General features: G+C 33.8%; 3 protein-coding genes and 1 non-coding gene across 4 annotated transcripts; 1 reads left to right on the top strand and 3 right to left on the bottom strand.

The window, feature by feature from the left end:
* Positions 1-2,394: 2,394 nt before the first annotated feature.
* LOC145576163 (GATA transcription factor 17-like) lies at positions 2,395-3,127 on the bottom strand. Its single transcript, XM_081633946.1, has 2 exons — positions 2,927-3,127; positions 2,395-2,832 (listed from the first exon to the last, which is right to left on the bottom strand). Exons 1-2 carry the CDS (start codon positions 3,005-3,007, stop codon positions 2,488-2,490), a joined length of 426 nt encoding a protein of 141 aa, XP_081490072.1. The 5' UTR covers positions 3,008-3,127; the 3' UTR covers positions 2,395-2,487.
* Positions 3,128-6,590: 3,463 nt separating this feature from the next.
* Positions 6,591-10,609, top strand: LOC145576164 (exonuclease DPD1, chloroplastic/mitochondrial-like). The gene is made up of 4 exons (XM_081633947.1): positions 6,591-6,801; positions 8,532-9,176; positions 9,973-10,178; positions 10,254-10,609. The coding sequence occupies exons 2-4, from the start codon at positions 8,614-8,616 to the stop codon at positions 10,472-10,474; spliced, it is 990 nt and encodes a 329-aa protein (XP_081490073.1). The 5' UTR covers positions 6,591-6,801; positions 8,532-8,613; the 3' UTR covers positions 10,475-10,609.
* Positions 10,610-10,977: 368 nt separating this feature from the next.
* TRNAT-AGU (transfer RNA threonine (anticodon AGU)) lies at positions 10,978-11,051 on the bottom strand. Its single transcript has one exon. It is a non-coding gene; the product is annotated as a tRNA-Thr (tRNA).
* Positions 11,052-11,587: 536 nt separating this feature from the next.
* Positions 11,588-15,002, bottom strand: LOC145576165 (tlg2p-like protein a). Its single transcript, XM_081633948.1, has 8 exons — positions 14,743-15,002; positions 13,806-14,082; positions 13,615-13,704; positions 13,352-13,426; positions 12,833-12,910; positions 12,198-12,270; positions 12,038-12,117; positions 11,588-11,911 (listed from the first exon to the last, which is right to left on the bottom strand). Exons 1-8 carry the CDS (start codon positions 14,922-14,924, stop codon positions 11,804-11,806), a joined length of 963 nt encoding a protein of 320 aa, XP_081490074.1. The 5' UTR covers positions 14,925-15,002; the 3' UTR covers positions 11,588-11,803.
* Between the last annotated feature and the right edge of the window lie 909 nt (positions 15,003-15,911).

The raw sequence follows: 15,911 nt of genomic DNA on the forward strand, positions 1-15,911 counted from the left end.
AAATTAGGGTTTATTATTAATATTATTCCGAACCTAAAAGTGTGTTGTCGGACTCTTTGACTATAAAAAAGTTGTCCAAGTTGTTTACGGTGTAGTATATTTTCTTATTTTTTGTGATTTTGTAACGTTTAATTTGTAAAAAATCATGATTTTTAAGCCATTGAAGGTGGAGTATTTTGTGTAAAAAAAAAAAAAAAAAGGTGGAGTATTTTCTATCTTTGATTTGGAAAAAAAGAAAAGTAAAGACGTGTACGTGTTGATGCGGGTATGCGGCGGCAACTCGGCACGGTCTAGGATTCTTGTTGAATGAATTGTTTATTACGAAAAATCTCTTCCTTTTTTTTTTTCCTTTATTTATTTATTTATGTTTGTGATGACATATTCTCTCTTATTGGGAACGTCTCTTTTTAACTGTCTTACCATGTCCTTAGGCTGGATGTAATTATAGATGCGTGCCATTAAGGCCTGTTCTCTTTCTTCAAAAAAAAAAAAGGGCCTGTTCTCTTTAGCTTATTTTCAGTTTAATTTAGATCAGTTTTAATTAGGTTAATTCAGTTTCTAATTTCCTCTCTCTTAAAATATTAAGTTCAGTTTAGTTTCAACCAGTTCAGTTCAATTTAGTAAATCAAAATAGGCCCTAAGTATGGATCATATCAAGGAACGAAAACAGTATAAAATCAATAATAACAGTGTAATAAAAAAAAATACTCTCTTTATTCTTTCCCTCTTCCTCCATTAGAAATCTCGCAGAAATAATGACGGTTTAAAATAAAAGATAACAATATAAAGTCAAGAGCAACAATATATTTATCAATATTGACAGTATAAACATAAACTAAAATGAATTTTGGTATGGACTATACCAGGTAATTAAGTAAGAGTCTATACTTAGGGTCTGTTCCGATTTACTGAAAACAACTAAACTGATTGGGACTAAGCTGAACTGAAATGAATTGTTTATGAGTAAAAGAAATTAAGAACTGAACTGAACAAATTAGAGCTAAACTGAAATTAAGCCGGACAGAACAGACCCTTACAAGCCTTACTCATAAATGTTCTAGCTATTTGTAGGCAAAACAACATTGTTCCTTGGATTTGGCATTCACAAACACATGATTAATATGGATTTGGCATTATTTGAGATGGCCTTAATATGGATTTGGCATTATTTGAGATGGCCTTAATATATCCAGATATGGCTTAATATCCTTGTGGGCTGTTTTGGTAAGAGGCCCACAGTTAAATTGCCATCTTGAGTTCTTGACACCCAAACAATTTCGTATGGCCATAAACACTTCAATTTATACTCCATTTAAATGGATGATGTATTTAATATCTGGAGGTGTGTGATCTGAACAAAAACCTCCTTAAGATTAATATGTTGTTTGTATAATTAATCAATATGTTCTTCGTACTCTAATTTTATTATTGATCTTAGCTCTTCTGCTACCATTATCTAGTTATCGCCATTATATATAGGCCAACGAGTATTGTTAATGGTTATAAGATGTACAATGTACATAATATCTTTGAATGAATTGCTCTTCTTATTCTTACATCTCATAATTAACCATATGACTGTTCTAACACGTAAAACACAAAACAAAATACTACTTGTAGAATAGGTGTTGTTTGGGTCCAATTTACTCCAATTGGGCCACTTCATAAATGATTCAATTATAAAGCCCAAGGTCAAAGGTTCAACTCTTCAATTCATGGCAAATCAAGTCAAAGGATAGTCAACGTGAAAGCCTAATTGGCTCAAGGCCCATTTCTCCCATTATGCTAAGGTATTAAACCATCAATCCTCTCTCTCTCTACATTCATTCACTTCAAGTCTCAAGTAACTAATACTCTTGTATAGCTTTCTCTCTCTAAACACTGTATTGACTTCGGCATCGAAGGGGCCTTCCTCGACATAATCCCCGAGTCCAGTTTACGGCCCTCGGCCCAGTCACCACTTGGACCGAGTTCAGTCTTCAACCCCACAAGAAAGGACCTATTCGAAGGTCTCATTATTTTCACCCGAAACAAATACAAATTGGAGTATAACTTAATCTTGATAGGCTTGATAGCCATCAGCAATTATCAAAAACAAATTAGTCTAAACCGTTGATTTCATAATAGAGATCAAACAAAAATTATCAATAATAATCCAGATTATATATATGTACAAAATCTACTAATATATGTGACAAAAATAGGTTACAAGTCGAACATGTAAAAGCCACAAATTTTTAGCACCTCTTTTGTCACTTTCATTTTACATAAAAACTTCTCTACACTTTTCTATGACATTCTCCTAAATCAAACAAAACATCCACTAAACCACAACAATCATTAACTAGATTAGTAAAAAGATCTACTCGTAATCAACTAATCGAATATAATAATCACGTTAATTGTGTAATTTGAACTACCATACGACAACTTAATTCGGACCGAGGTAGGTTAATCGATCAGCCATCCAAAAAATTATTATCCTCATTAAGCAAAAACAGATCCACAAGATAAAGACATGAGCAATACAGCAGCTTGCTCAACTTCACCCAAATTTCTCTTACTACTGTTAATACTATCTTCACTGCTACTCCTCTGTTTCTTCAACTGTGAAGACGAAGACGACGACGAAGATGATAACGACGATGATGATCTTTGAGCTAAAATCATGTTATCCATATCTCTGTTATTATAATTCATCTTCAAAAACTGATCATTTTTAACTTGATCATCATTTTCTCGCCTCATTTCTGAACTGGATTGTTGGTTTTGTTGATCATCTTCTGCCATCTTCCTCTTCCTGAATCTTATTCCACAAGCATTACAAAGTGACTGCAACAAAAACCCAGAAATTCAATCAGAATATTAAATCAAAATCAGAAAAAATAAATAAATAAAATAAAGAAATCATGCAATAAATTTATACCCTAGGACCATGAGGACCGGTTCTCCATAATGGGGTTTTTGTGGTCTTGCAATCTGCACAAAATTTCTTCGCCTCATTCATTTTTTTCACCTTTAATTCTTTAATTTTATGAATAACTATTTGAATCAGAGGCTAGAATCAAATAAATGAGTTGGGTTTTTTATGAAGAAAAACAGAGGAATTGATAAACCCAGAAAATGTAATTACTTTCTGTTTTTCTGGGGTGGCAAAATAATAAAAGATTGATGAATAAAAGAGGCAGATAATAAAACCGACATAAAAAGAGGCTCGGTGAAGGCGCAAAGTACTAGAAAATTCAGGATTTTTGGGGTGTGAAGAGTGAACCCCACTAGTTTTTTAAAATTAAGTTTTGGGGGAAATATATTTTGGGGAGAAACTATAAAAACAGAAATCAGAAGATTTTGGACACCCGCCAAAATTAGGGTGGAGGGAAAGTGAAGGCGGGAACTTACGTGGCAATCTTTTGGGATTGTTGGTTTGGGTAGTTTTATGTCTTTCAGGTTGTTTTGCATGATGGGTTTGTTACTACACTAGTGTAAATTAGATTGTCATTATAAGTTAATAACTTGATCTTAAAGTTGGGCAAGGGTTGGATCATTGTGAATATTGTGATGCCTAACCCTTGCTAGATATGTTAATGAGCCAATGCACAACTCGTGAACAAACTCGATCATTAATAAATTAACAAGCTCAAACAAAATTCAAGCTTACTTAGTACTCGACTTGTTAGAACTCAACTTGTTTAGACATGTAGACAACTAGTTCGTGTTAGTTTATAAGCTCGTTTGAACTCATTTAAGCTCTTATTTTAATAATGAAAAGTTATAGCCATTATTTATATTTTAGGATTTAAATACTATTAATATGTGTTTGTTTAATTGACAACAAAAATAGGGCAGTACAAAGTACTAAGAATTATGGGGAAATCGACTAGGTAGTACCGTAGTAGTTATTTGATTGACAAAAAAAAAAAAAGTAAATATGGAACTGCAAAAGAAATTTACGAAAATTTAGACTTTCAACAAAATATGGTAATAAATTACACTACACCAAACTCTTTCGATCAATCAAAATTCATGTGAATTTCCCTTGTTATTACCAAGCAAGTTAAGTAAATTCAAAGGAATTTTGGAGAAGAAATTATTCTCATAAAATAAAAATTTACACGAAAATTTAATTTTCATGTCAATCAAACAATAACTATATATATATATATGTGGTGCATTGATTTTAGTTGTGAAGTATCGTCATTCGGTTCATATGAATTGATTATAACTTATTCAAAGGTATAGGTCTTGAACTTGTTTTTTCAAAACTTGATTTTCTTAAGACAAGTGAAAATTAATTGAGGATATCATACCTTAGTGATCAAGTGTGAAATGTTGAGTTTTCATATACTACGTACTACGTATTAGCCATATTAGGTTCCATTCCAATGTTCCCATGTAGGATTTGTTAAGAATCTGCTCCCAAGTTGGTCCAATGTCCAACGGCCCATTGGGCCAAACTTTGTTTATAAAAAACTATTGATGGGCTGTTAAGATTATATACTTTTCAGAAGAAAACAAAGAAACATTTTATAGAGATTCGCGTAATCATGTGGAGAATGTAAAATTCCACTATTAAACCAAAATTTAAATCAGATTATTTGGTTTCTTTAATTGAATATTGTGTTTAAACAATTAAAATAAAGTGTGATTCAGCGACTTGTATTGATTAGCTAATCTTGTGGATTACGTCGGTCCATTCTTTATTACAAGATCCACCGTATAGCAACACTTTGTTTTTTAATTTGTAGAGTTCTACTTCATATTGTTAGTGGACCAACTCAACCAAAAGCTTAAGCTGATGGTTGAGGCCGAGGCCCAGGAATATGTTTTATACTCTATCACTCCCCCTCACATGAAAGACCCTTTGGGCTGGAATATGTTTTATACTCTATCACTCCCCCTCACATGAAAGGCTCATGTGGATGCAACACAGGCCCACCTATACCTGGTGCGAATTAATTCCACTTTGAAGGAGGGGGTGGATGAGATTTGAACCTGTGACCTTTTGTGTCACGCTGGCTCCGATACCATGTTAGAGGACCATCTCAACCAAAAGCTTAAGCTGATGGTTGAGGCCCAGGAATATGTTTTATACTCTATCACATATTATCTTAATATTTTTATATAGTCGAATCACAATCACCTTGAATACTTTTAATCAAGTTCAATTCTCACAATTAAGCTCATAACAAGGATATTTTATGCTCAATTTATTGAGTAGATTTTGATGGATTTTAATAGAAGTTTTAAATTGTTAAATTTGATTGAATCTCATACGATGCGTAAATCCTAAACCTAATCCTATCTTCGTTCCTTTCATGCAATAAGCCAATAATCAGGGTTGTTGATCCAAGTTAGAGGAGGAGACGTGCTTTAATAATTCATGCTTCCATATTAAAAGGACAAAAAAAATGAAATAAGTGGAATATTGGAATATACCCGCTGTTGATTATTACTTTGCTATCAAGTAGTCTATTGACTTGATTTGTAAAATACTACTCCTGTGCTTAAATCCACAAGATAATTTTGTTTATGAAAATTTTAGACCCGACATATATACTAGTACGACACAATAGTAATTCTTGGACACTTTAAAGGTAGGAATTTCTCTCAATATCCTTCTCTCTAATTTTCAAGTGTCTGGTCCGTAAACTCGGGCCAAATTAACATATACAAGTAAGAATTTCAATTTGATTAGACTGTTCATTTCAGCTTCCTTTTTTTTTTTTATAAAAAAAAAAAACACCTCTTCCATCATTATTATAATAAATTTGGAAGTCTTCGGCTTTTACTTACACTACTCATTGAATAAATGTTGGAAGTCTTAAGGGGTATGTATAAGAAGCTGAAAAAGGAAAGATTAACATTAATTACACCAATCAGCGCGTGATTTTGTCATGAATTTCCAACTTAATTCCATTTTGGAAAGTATATTTAATGCTTATACATAGCCCTAAGGGCTACATATATCATTACCCATAAATTTTAATTAAATTCCTCTCTTTGAAAAAATTGGTCAAAAGACTCATCAAAACTAGATGAAAACTTTAAAGGAATGAAATCAATACAATCATGTTCGGCTATGAAATCACTACGTTAGGCTTGATATAGTGGGAAAGATTGCACCTTCTAATATTAAAGTTACGGATTCAATCCTCATTAAGAGACAATTTAAGGATAGGGATTCCTTACCCTATTCAAAAATACTACATGACAATAAGGGGGCTAAAACAAGATTATGTAGGGCAGATTTGTTTTATACTTATTTAATTTAATTGAACCCAATCTATTCTAATCTCATCTGATATTTACTCATGAATCATAATTAGTATTTAAAAAAAAAAGTGAAGAGAATACGTCTTTAGACTACTGTAGCCCTATTTCTCCTAACAATAACATTGTCAAATGAAGTAAGTAAATTGTGATGAACAATGTAAAAAAGATTCCCCTCAAAAAAAAAAAAATGTAAAAAAGATTAATTTTTTTTTTTTAACAAGTAAAAGACTAGATTAGGAAATGAAACATAATGGTAAAAAAAAAAAAACCCGAGAAAAACGGAGCGAGCTCGTGATCCGATTTGAAGGGGTGGGTTAATCAGCAATCATCCACTGCTTGCGTCTCTCTTCCTCTTTCTCTCTCCTCTCACATGCGTTCTGGGTTTTCTTTTGCTTCTTTTCTTGCCCCGTTTAACTGCCCTTTCTTTCCTATAAAAATTTCTAACTTCCCAAACTAACCAAATCAATACTACTTCCTTTGACACTTCAACAAATGCAGTTTCTCATTTGTAATCGCTTTCATTTCATGGTATGTCTTCTCTTTCTCTCTCCTCAAATGGGTTGTTCATTGTTTAGTTCAGTTCATTCCATTTTATTTCTACCAACATAGTTTGATCATATTACATGATGCTATTCAAGTTTATAACTTTGTTAATTGATGCTTTGATTTGATTAACTTTGATCCAGATTGGCTGTATTTTGTTTAATTCCCTGGTCATTAATTTTTCTGGGCGTGTTTGAATTTTTGCTTGTTTGAGCTTTTCTTCTTTGTCATTTTCTTTCCTTTGATTATTTAATTTCTGGGTATTGTGAAATTAGCCAACCCATTAGGTTGATTTTTGAACATTTGTGACATGCTTCTTTTTCTAATTAGTTTAGCAAGTGAGCTGGTTAATTAGTTGGGAAAATTGGATAATATTTCATTCGGAGTAATTTTCTATTAAATGTATAATGATTCATGGGCTGTAATAGATTATCGAGTTTTAATAATGAAGATTGGATTTTGACTTTGTTGCAAGTATTAATTTTGATGCACTTCAAATTAGGCCTTGTTTTTGTCTAATGGTGTTGAAGAGAGATTTCTCATGTGTTTGGGTGTCTGGATTGTGTTAATTGCGATTCACAATCATTTTGGTCCATTTGTTAACTATAGGTTTAATTAATTATAGATCTAATTATGAAACAGTCTAACATGGTTCTGCATTGTGTTGGAGTATATGCATTTCATGATGAGGTTGTTGCTAGAAGAAGCATGTTATGTTTTTAAAGAGGCTGAGCTTCCTGTAATTAAATTTCACCAAAAGGTTGAGGCATTATCCTAGTTTTACAGCGGTTATACTATGAATTCTTGCTGGTATTGAAGATTGATGTTTTCTTAATTTGAAGCTGCCATGCCATTGCATGGTAACTATAACCATTATCTGAATTCTGAATGTCCACTAAATCTCGCAACTCGAGCCTTATTTTAGCTTTCTGCTGATTTGTCTTGATTGAGATTTGATTTGCTGTACAAATCGTCACATTTCACACAGGAGTATTATTTGGTGATGATAACTTATTTATGGTGCACAGACTTTTTACATTCATCCTATCTTCCTTTTGTTGCTAACTGACATAATAGTGTCGATGATATTCCATATACAATTATATATCCACTGGAGAGTTGCCAGTGCTTTCTTTTACAAATGAGGTGAAAGAGTATTTAATTGGCTTAGACAATAAATGGTAGTAACTGTATGCCTGTACCTATGGGATAGGGATAACGGAAGTTGAAAATTTTTCATGGACTGGAAGCTGCTGAATGTTATTAGTGGATTAAAATCTCACATCAGGGTTTTCTGACTTTGTTTACTCTACTGTTTTTAATCTTGTTATGTTAGTTGAAATCACTCTCCTACTAAGCACTGATAGGTTTATTACGTCATTGTTGTTTTAACGATTTACCTATGACTTGAAACTTCTAGCTGTTTCTTAGTTTATATGTTTTGTCTATAACTCTGTATCTTTAAGGTTTTGCTGATTATAGAGCCATATAACCACCAAAGTAGGAAAGGAGCTTGGTCTCTTTTCAGCTTTGTTCATATAAACATATAGTTTTAAATCTATGCTAAGTTTGTGGAAGGAAACTTCCAGCTCAGCTGGAGCTAAAATTTGTTTTGCTAACCTATGACAATGAACAATTGTTTATGCTAGTTGAATTCCCTTTACGGTCATAAAACAAAACTCACATTTCACATTCTCTGAAACTGCTGTCATCAGGTCTGAGCTATCCACTTCTGATGCAAATACAAAATCCCTTGCTTTGCTTTGTTTTTTCATTGAACGAACGCTGTAAGTTCAGATGAGAACAGCCCCTATGTGCTACTCAATCTTGCGAGTACCCAGATGCAGAGTTTACTCTTTGGTTAATACGTGGTGGGCTGGTTTTGTCCCCATAAGTCCAACATGTAAAAAATCTAATTTTAGGCTGTTAAGTTCTAGTGTTGGTGGGCATGAAAGAAATAGTGGAAGTTGGAGTCGAAGACCCTTAATCACTGCAGATGAAGAAACTAGCAAAAACTCCTTGAGCAGTGCAGTTAATGTCAGGCATGACTTGTCAGATAATTTAATTGCGACAACAAGCACAGATTTCCCAATAAACATAACTGATGGTAGCAGTGCAGATGTCCGACAACTAATAGCTGAGAATAAGGAGTTGGCCAGCCTTGCGACTTTTATTGTCTTTGATCTTGAGACAACCGGGTTTAGTAGAAATGTAGAAAGAATCATTGAGATTGCGCTTCAGGACCTCCAAGGTGGTGAAAACAGCACGTTCCACACTCTAATTAATCCTGGGCGTGATGTCGGAAATGAATTTATCCATGGTATTTCAACCCAGATGGTCAGTAAACCTGGTGTTCCAAGGTATCTCAACCAGAATTTTTTTACAAATTTAATTATAACTAGTTTATTTTGTTATTGTATTGTACAACTTTACAAAAGATGTTGGTCTGGGTATATGAACAAGTTAACGTTCTATAACATCATGCTATCTTTGAGGAAAGGTGAGATTGTTTGGTTAATTCTTCATCTGCCCCGCAGCTGAAGTTTGTCATTATAGTGACCTACTTAGATATATAAGACAATCAACTATGCATTAAACTCTTGCATCTAGTGGTTGAAAACAGATGCATGCGTACACATGCTTTATTCTTTTAATTTTTTGGTTACGGTACCATGATAATGATGTAGGAAGTCAAGGATCAACACCTGGTAGATCTGTCTTCTGGATCGACATTGGCACTTTATTTAATTATTTGTAGTCTTTCAATCTTTATAGTGTGTTTGGTTTGCACAGCTATGGAGGAAAGGGGAGGGGGATGGAGAAAAGGGAGATTAGGGGGAGGGAAGGGTGCTTGAATTTTTCTTTCGAATCTGTCCAGTAGTGAAAGATTTTAGTTTATTGAAAGGGGAAGAAAAAAGAAACCACCTCCATTCCACATGTAAAAAAGGAAATATAGATCCCTCACGCTCCATCCCATCCCCTACCCCTGAAATTTCCTCATTTAAACAGACTATAAGTTCGGTAATGCTTATTTTTCATGTTATTTATTTCAAAACATTATAGAGCTTGAGCAGGAGAATTTGAAGTAACATCATGAATATAAGATGATCATGTCTATTGGTGGAATGATTTTGGCGCATTTGGTCTCTAATGTAGGATGAAAGAGCTTATTCCAATATTGCTCAAGTATGTCCAGAGCCGTCAGAAGCCAGGGGGATATGTGGTGCTTGTCGCACATAATGCCCGAAATTTTGATGTGCCATTCCTAGTTGCTGAATTTAGACGATGTGGTTTTGAAATCCCTTCGAACTGGTATTTTGTGGATACTCTTCCTTTAAGTAAAGAAGCAATGAAATCTGCAGGTGTTGTCTCTTTCATTATCCTCCCCTTCTCTTTTGGCTGAGATATTGTCATCTTAAGTTTTTCTATGTCTCCAGGAAAAACTGGGTCGAGGACGTTGAAAGCACTTCAAGAGCATTTTGGAATCTCACAAGTAGGTGAAGCTCACAGAGCCATGTCAGATGTGCATTCTTTATCACTAGTACTTCAGAAGTTAACCTTTGTTCTGGAGCTTCCAATCGCCGGGCTTGTGCAGAGAGCTTTTACGGTTGATGAATTAACTAGTAGCGTTACAAAGAAGAAAAAGAAATCAAGCTAGTTCTTTTCTTGTCATTACTGTATCATTCATTGTTGATTTATATGTAATTCTTCTAAGTTCTAATCATAAGCAAATCACTCATTGTATTACTATCATTTGGGCAGTTATAGAAATGGAGCAAAGTTTACATCTTTCATATCACTACATTTCTCTTCTTTTTTTCTTTTTTCTTTTTAATAATTATAATATATATATATGTGGCACCTTTGATGACCAAAAAAAAAAAAGAAGATCCAGTGGTAGAATAGTGGTTTTATGGCAAAAACATATATATTATACACATTATCATTTGGCTGAGGTGAATCAAGTAGGAGCTCTATGGTGGAGCTGATGCTAGCCTGCTAGGTATGCTGTAAATCAGGACACTGAGAATCTGAGATGCTATCATGCTAGGTTAGTGGCCGTGGATTAAAAATGCTCTTGTTGAGAGTCGAACTCAAGACTATATGATTAGAATTTTTGAGAGATGCTATCATGCTAGGTTAGTGGCCGTGGATTAAAAATGCTCTTGTTGAGAGTCGAACTCAAGACCTCCCGCTTACTAAACGGGTGCTCTAACCAACTGAGCTACAAGAGCTTCTTGTACAATGTACACATTTTTTAATTTCTATTCAAACAAGCTAGCAATTGCTAGAATTGCTACCTTTACTATTTTGTTAACTACAAAATCAATGCACTTTGCTATTTCAGATCAAGGTCAATTACGAAAACTTAAAGTTTAAAGTCGAATATCTAACATAATACAAGTATGACTTGATAGTTGATATATAATAAGTAACGGGAAATGTTGCACCAATTGAATAAATGGTTTAGCTGCTAGGAATATTATAGGCATTTGATCATCTCGTGTTTATTGCTAGCTCTCTTGTGAAGTCACGAGTCACTTGTATATATGTTGTTCATTCTGAAGCCTAAGCACTTTGTAAATAAAATGAGTATTGTCTTCCACAATGAGCATGTCGGCTTCATTGCTTAATAAAGTTTACAGATAAACAATGTCATCTTTAAAGAATCATCTGAAGAAGAAACATCTAAAAAAACCAATATTTTACTTCAGAGTAGCTCTTCCAATAAATGAAATAAAACTATAGCTGCCTTTGTCTGGTGTTGTAGTCTTGTAACTGTTGTCTTTTTACATTTGTATGTATACACGCTCGTTTGTGGTTTTGATTCATCTAGTCCCTATTAAAGTTCTCAAAACAGAATGGGGCATAAAATTGAGTACACGGCGTGTTTAGGTGAACCAGCCAAGAACCTGAAGCTTTTTATCTCTGGCTGACGGCAAATGAAACAAATTTGATAGTAGGTGAAATCCAATACCTTCACTTATCACAAAATAATTTCCTTCAATACTAGGAGAACCAGCATGACAAAGCACATAATAATGAGAATGGTTGCACATTTCACTATTCTCCCATGCTTCTGATTTCTATCTGCCTGCAAGTTCAGCGCCACAACAGAAAGAAGAAAATGAAAAGAAAAAAAGCATCAATCACATAAGATGACGCCACAAAAGAAATGAGCTGAATGGTTATTTTAGATCATATATACAAGAAAGATGACCTTCTCAAGCTGTTTTAGGCCCTCCTGGACTGTTGCTGCTACATTCTGAATGTTGTAATCTACCCTATCAACAATGTACCCTGCACGCAAGCATGATGGATCATTAAATCTATATCATTCATGGGTATGCTCAGCTGACATATCATGAAAGTTGCTTAACTGCTAACCTGATCTATCACCAACACTGAGAGATCCTTCATGATTTGAGCAAGCTCATTCACTGATTCTGCAACCTATAGACAACATGAAAGAAACAAGATGTGGATCAGTGATGTGTATGTGGATGTGGATGTGGATGTGGATGTGAATGTATGTATTTTGGAATCATTAATAATAGTTTTCTTTCTCTATCTCTGTATTATTCTTTCTAACTTAATCTTTTTCCCCTCCACTAAAACAGCTGTTGCATTAAAACTTACTACACAATAAATTACACATTAGAATATTGGATGATAGTCTGATAGATTAATCAATTGAATTATGAATTAATTTCATATAATAATAAAGCCAACAGCTAACTGGCTGATGTCTATAGTAGTAGACATTGACCACCAAAACACATTTGTAATTAAAATAAATTGCACCAAGTACTTGACAAGAGTGAATGAAAAAAGAACAAGAAGGATACAGACTAAACAAGGATCATATGGAGTATTATGTTTCCACAAAAAGATTTAGCAACTCAGGAAAAAGATATTTTCTACAACACATGGAAGTATCCCAGTTTAGAATTAAAAGTCAAATACAAATGCAATTAGGCTTGTTATACAATCAAGCTATAAATGCACTACTCACCTGCTGGATTTCTCGCTCCCTCTCTACAGTGAAGGCTTCACTTTTCCTTATCCTTGCTAGCTGGTGCTCATTTATCTCCTATATATGTAACATAAAAATATAGAACCATAAAAAATTGGCTTTAAACACGATTTATAAAGGTAAACTTAAGATCCACAATGATAAAGGCCCATCAGCAATAGGTTATATACACAAGAAATTGCTGCAAGGAAAGGTAACACTTTGTGGGACTTGACCAACAACTCTTCCTCCTCAAGTTGTTAACTTTCCCTAAGATAATTGTAAATTTACTCAGTTTCTAATTCACGCTGAACAAAAGTGAAAAAGGTTTGAGAAACGAAGAAAAGTTGCAACACTTGCAAAGCCACTAAACTAAAGATCAATATAATTCAGCAAACAAATAATGTTGTTTTGTCTCAAAAGTATGATTTCATTGTTCTTGACAATAACTGTTAATTTCTAGTCTAGGATAAACATCTCAGAAATCTTGAAACAAATCGGTAAACCTGGTTGCAGTACCTGGTCATCCAAGTCAGCATCTTCGACTTGAGATCTGCTCCCATTCATATTTATTTCCAAGTCTCCATCTGAGCCCTAAACCAAGAAAGTAACAACCTTCAATGTTTAAAGGTTGATAGGATAAAGATAGCAATCGTAACACTAATATATACAGTCATAGAATAACTGTACAACCAGCAATCCAGCATGTTTTTTTAATGCAAGTGCTTCAAAATTTCCAAATGATCTAAACAGCTATGCGGACATCAGGTTCTGATTCTAACCTCTTTTTGCTTTTGAAGGCGCTTTAAATATGCAGATTGCTTTTTCCGAAGCTCCATTGATAAGCTTTGAAGATCAGTTGCAAATGAACGCTGCAGTAAAAACATCCAAACTTAACTTAACTTTGGAGGACAAGTGCAGCATAAGACCAACATTATTTACTCAGTTATACTCTGATAAGTTAGATTAGTACCTGCACATTTTTCCTGACATTTGAGTCCTTTGAAGGTCCACCAGCAGAAAGTCTATGCAAACTCTTTTCTGATTTCCTTATCAAATTCGTTATCTCATTAGTAAGGTTCTCAATTCGGCGCTGATCTTCTTTACCATCTCCAAATGAAGGCATCAATGCTTTTGCATGAGCCTTTGTCAACTCAGCCATTTTTGAACGTGCACGCTGCACATTTGATGCCACATCTTCAGATACATCTACCCAAGCTGGTGGCAGACCAACTTCTACTGCACCTTTCCTGCAGCAAGAAACTTATTTAAATTCCTCAAGGGACAACACTACAACTATATATTAACAACATCGCAATTTTCCATAACAAATTTCCAAAATTTAACTTCAAGAAAAGATCATTTGATTGCCAATACACACATACATAATTAATTAATTACATACATATTGATGCCGAAAATACAGCATTTCATATTTTCAATTTTTCATAGCAGGTGAGCAATAGAGCATGTTAACAAATTACAGCACTTCAACTATATGATTAGAACCTCACCATTTTTTCAGTTGTCTAATTATCCTAGGCATATATGGTCTCTAAGAGGTAAAATTTCGGTATAGCCGATTTATGGTACGTAGTTCCATACGTCCAATCAACATTCTTCTAGTACAACAATACATTGCCCTGTTCCCTGTACCTTCTTCAACCACCTACAAGCTGTTTTCGGGTTATGTTCGGGTTGGGTCAACTTTCGCCAGCTCTAATTTAAAGTTGTATTCCTTACAAACTAATGCTAATTACAATTACATATGTATCCAATTAATTTAAAGTTGTATTCCTTACAAACTAATGCTAATTACAATTACATATGTATCCAATTAAACAACAATGTATATCCAATTAAACAGCAAAAATTGACCAAAAATAATGAACATTGAGAAATGAACAAACCTAGAAGTTCCAGGATCCTCAGAACTAATAGGCGTATAAGAACGAGCACCATGATGAAGCAAAGAGGTAGCAGCCAATTCAATACTATGTTGATGCGACGTCGTTCCTTCGATCGGCGTTCGTACGCTCTTCAGCGCATCTCTGTGCTTCCTAAACAAAATCGTCCGGTTTCTCGACGTCATTGAAATCTCATATCATCAAATTTAGCAATATAATTGTTGAATTGAAGAAGAATTCGAGGAATTTTAGTTTTGAAAATCCCTAATTTCGGCACATTTTACATTAAATTTCTCTGTTTTTTTTTAGGAGAGAAGATGAAAAGGAGAATTTGGAAATATGTTGGGAGTGATTTAGAGGAGAGAGAAAATGGTGAATTATGATCGGAAAATTGGCGGCAATGTGAGAGAGAAGAATGGTGAAGGGGTGATCAGAGGTTGAATTGGTGCAATCTGTGCTTCAATGGCGGGGAGAGAGAAAATTCGGTAATGGCAATATCAACAACGACTTTTTTTTCCACGTTTAAAAATTTACAGCCTAATGAAAAAGTGCATTGGACTAAGCTTGGGTAAAAAATTAATTGGAACTTATTAGACTTGAAAATAAATTTGTGGGATTAAATTTATTGAATCATAATGCGTATTTGAATTTAGGGTGCTAAATGAGTCTATGAACTTTGATTCTTAAACCACAGGATACAAGATGGGAGCGATACCACTATTCCATCACCTCAACCTCAGAATTATTAGGTGATTAACCATGAAAGATTACTTAGTTAGATATGTATTCCCGCATAATGTAATATGACATGTTTACCTTTATAATTTTTTTTTGAAAAATAATGTCATATATCATACAAAGTCATTAGAATTTAAAAATCTCACATCAATTATATGATCCTTTAAATTCAAACAATAGTGATATAGATCAAATTGTTTAAGTGTGTCACTTGTGAGCCTTACTGACTTATTTTATTTTTATTTCTATATTTTACGCGTGTTTAATTTCTCATGTTGAAAAATACTGCAATTATCATCATAAAATATTACTAATTATCTCACATCGGTTGTATGATCCTTTAAATTCAAACAATAGTGATATCGATCAAATTGTTTAAGTGTGTCACTTATGAGTCTTATCATCTTATTTTATTTTTATACTAGGTTTTTCTA

The sequence above is a fragment of the Chenopodium album genome, chromosome 13 (genome assembly GCF_948465745.1).
Source record: "Chenopodium album chromosome 13, dcCheAlbu1.1, whole genome shotgun sequence".
Classification (NCBI taxonomy): Eukaryota; Viridiplantae; Streptophyta; class Magnoliopsida; order Caryophyllales; family Amaranthaceae; genus Chenopodium; species Chenopodium album.

Bases quoted from the DNA above. Each gene is read 5' to 3' on its own strand.
- LOC145576163 (XM_081633946.1), bottom strand. From the start codon at position 3,007: ATGAATGAGGCGAAGAAATTTTGTGCAGATTGCAAGACCACAAAAACC. The intron at 2,833-2,926 runs GTATAAATTTAT...TTTTTGTTGCAG, and splicing joins CCGGTCCTCATGGTCCTAGG to TCACTTTGTAATGCTTGTGG.
- LOC145576165 (XM_081633948.1), bottom strand. From the start codon at position 14,924: ATGACGTCGAGAAACCGGACGATTTTGTTTAGGAAGCACAGAGATGCG. The intron at 14,083-14,742 runs GTTTGTTCATTT...TTCTTGCTGCAG, and splicing joins GAGGATCCTGGAACTTCTAG to GAAAGGTGCAGTAGAAGTTG. The intron at 12,911-13,351 runs GTACTGCAACCA...TTACATATATAG, and splicing joins ATGCTGACTTGGATGACCAG to GAGATAAATGAGCACCAGCT.
- LOC145576164 (XM_081633947.1), top strand. From the start codon at position 8,614: ATGAGAACAGCCCCTATGTGCTACTCAATCTTGCGAGTACCCAGATGC. The intron at 9,177-9,972 runs GTATCTCAACCA...TCTCTAATGTAG, and splicing joins AGTAAACCTGGTGTTCCAAG to GATGAAAGAGCTTATTCCAA. The intron at 10,179-10,253 runs GTGTTGTCTCTT...CTATGTCTCCAG, and splicing joins AGAAGCAATGAAATCTGCAG to GAAAAACTGGGTCGAGGACG.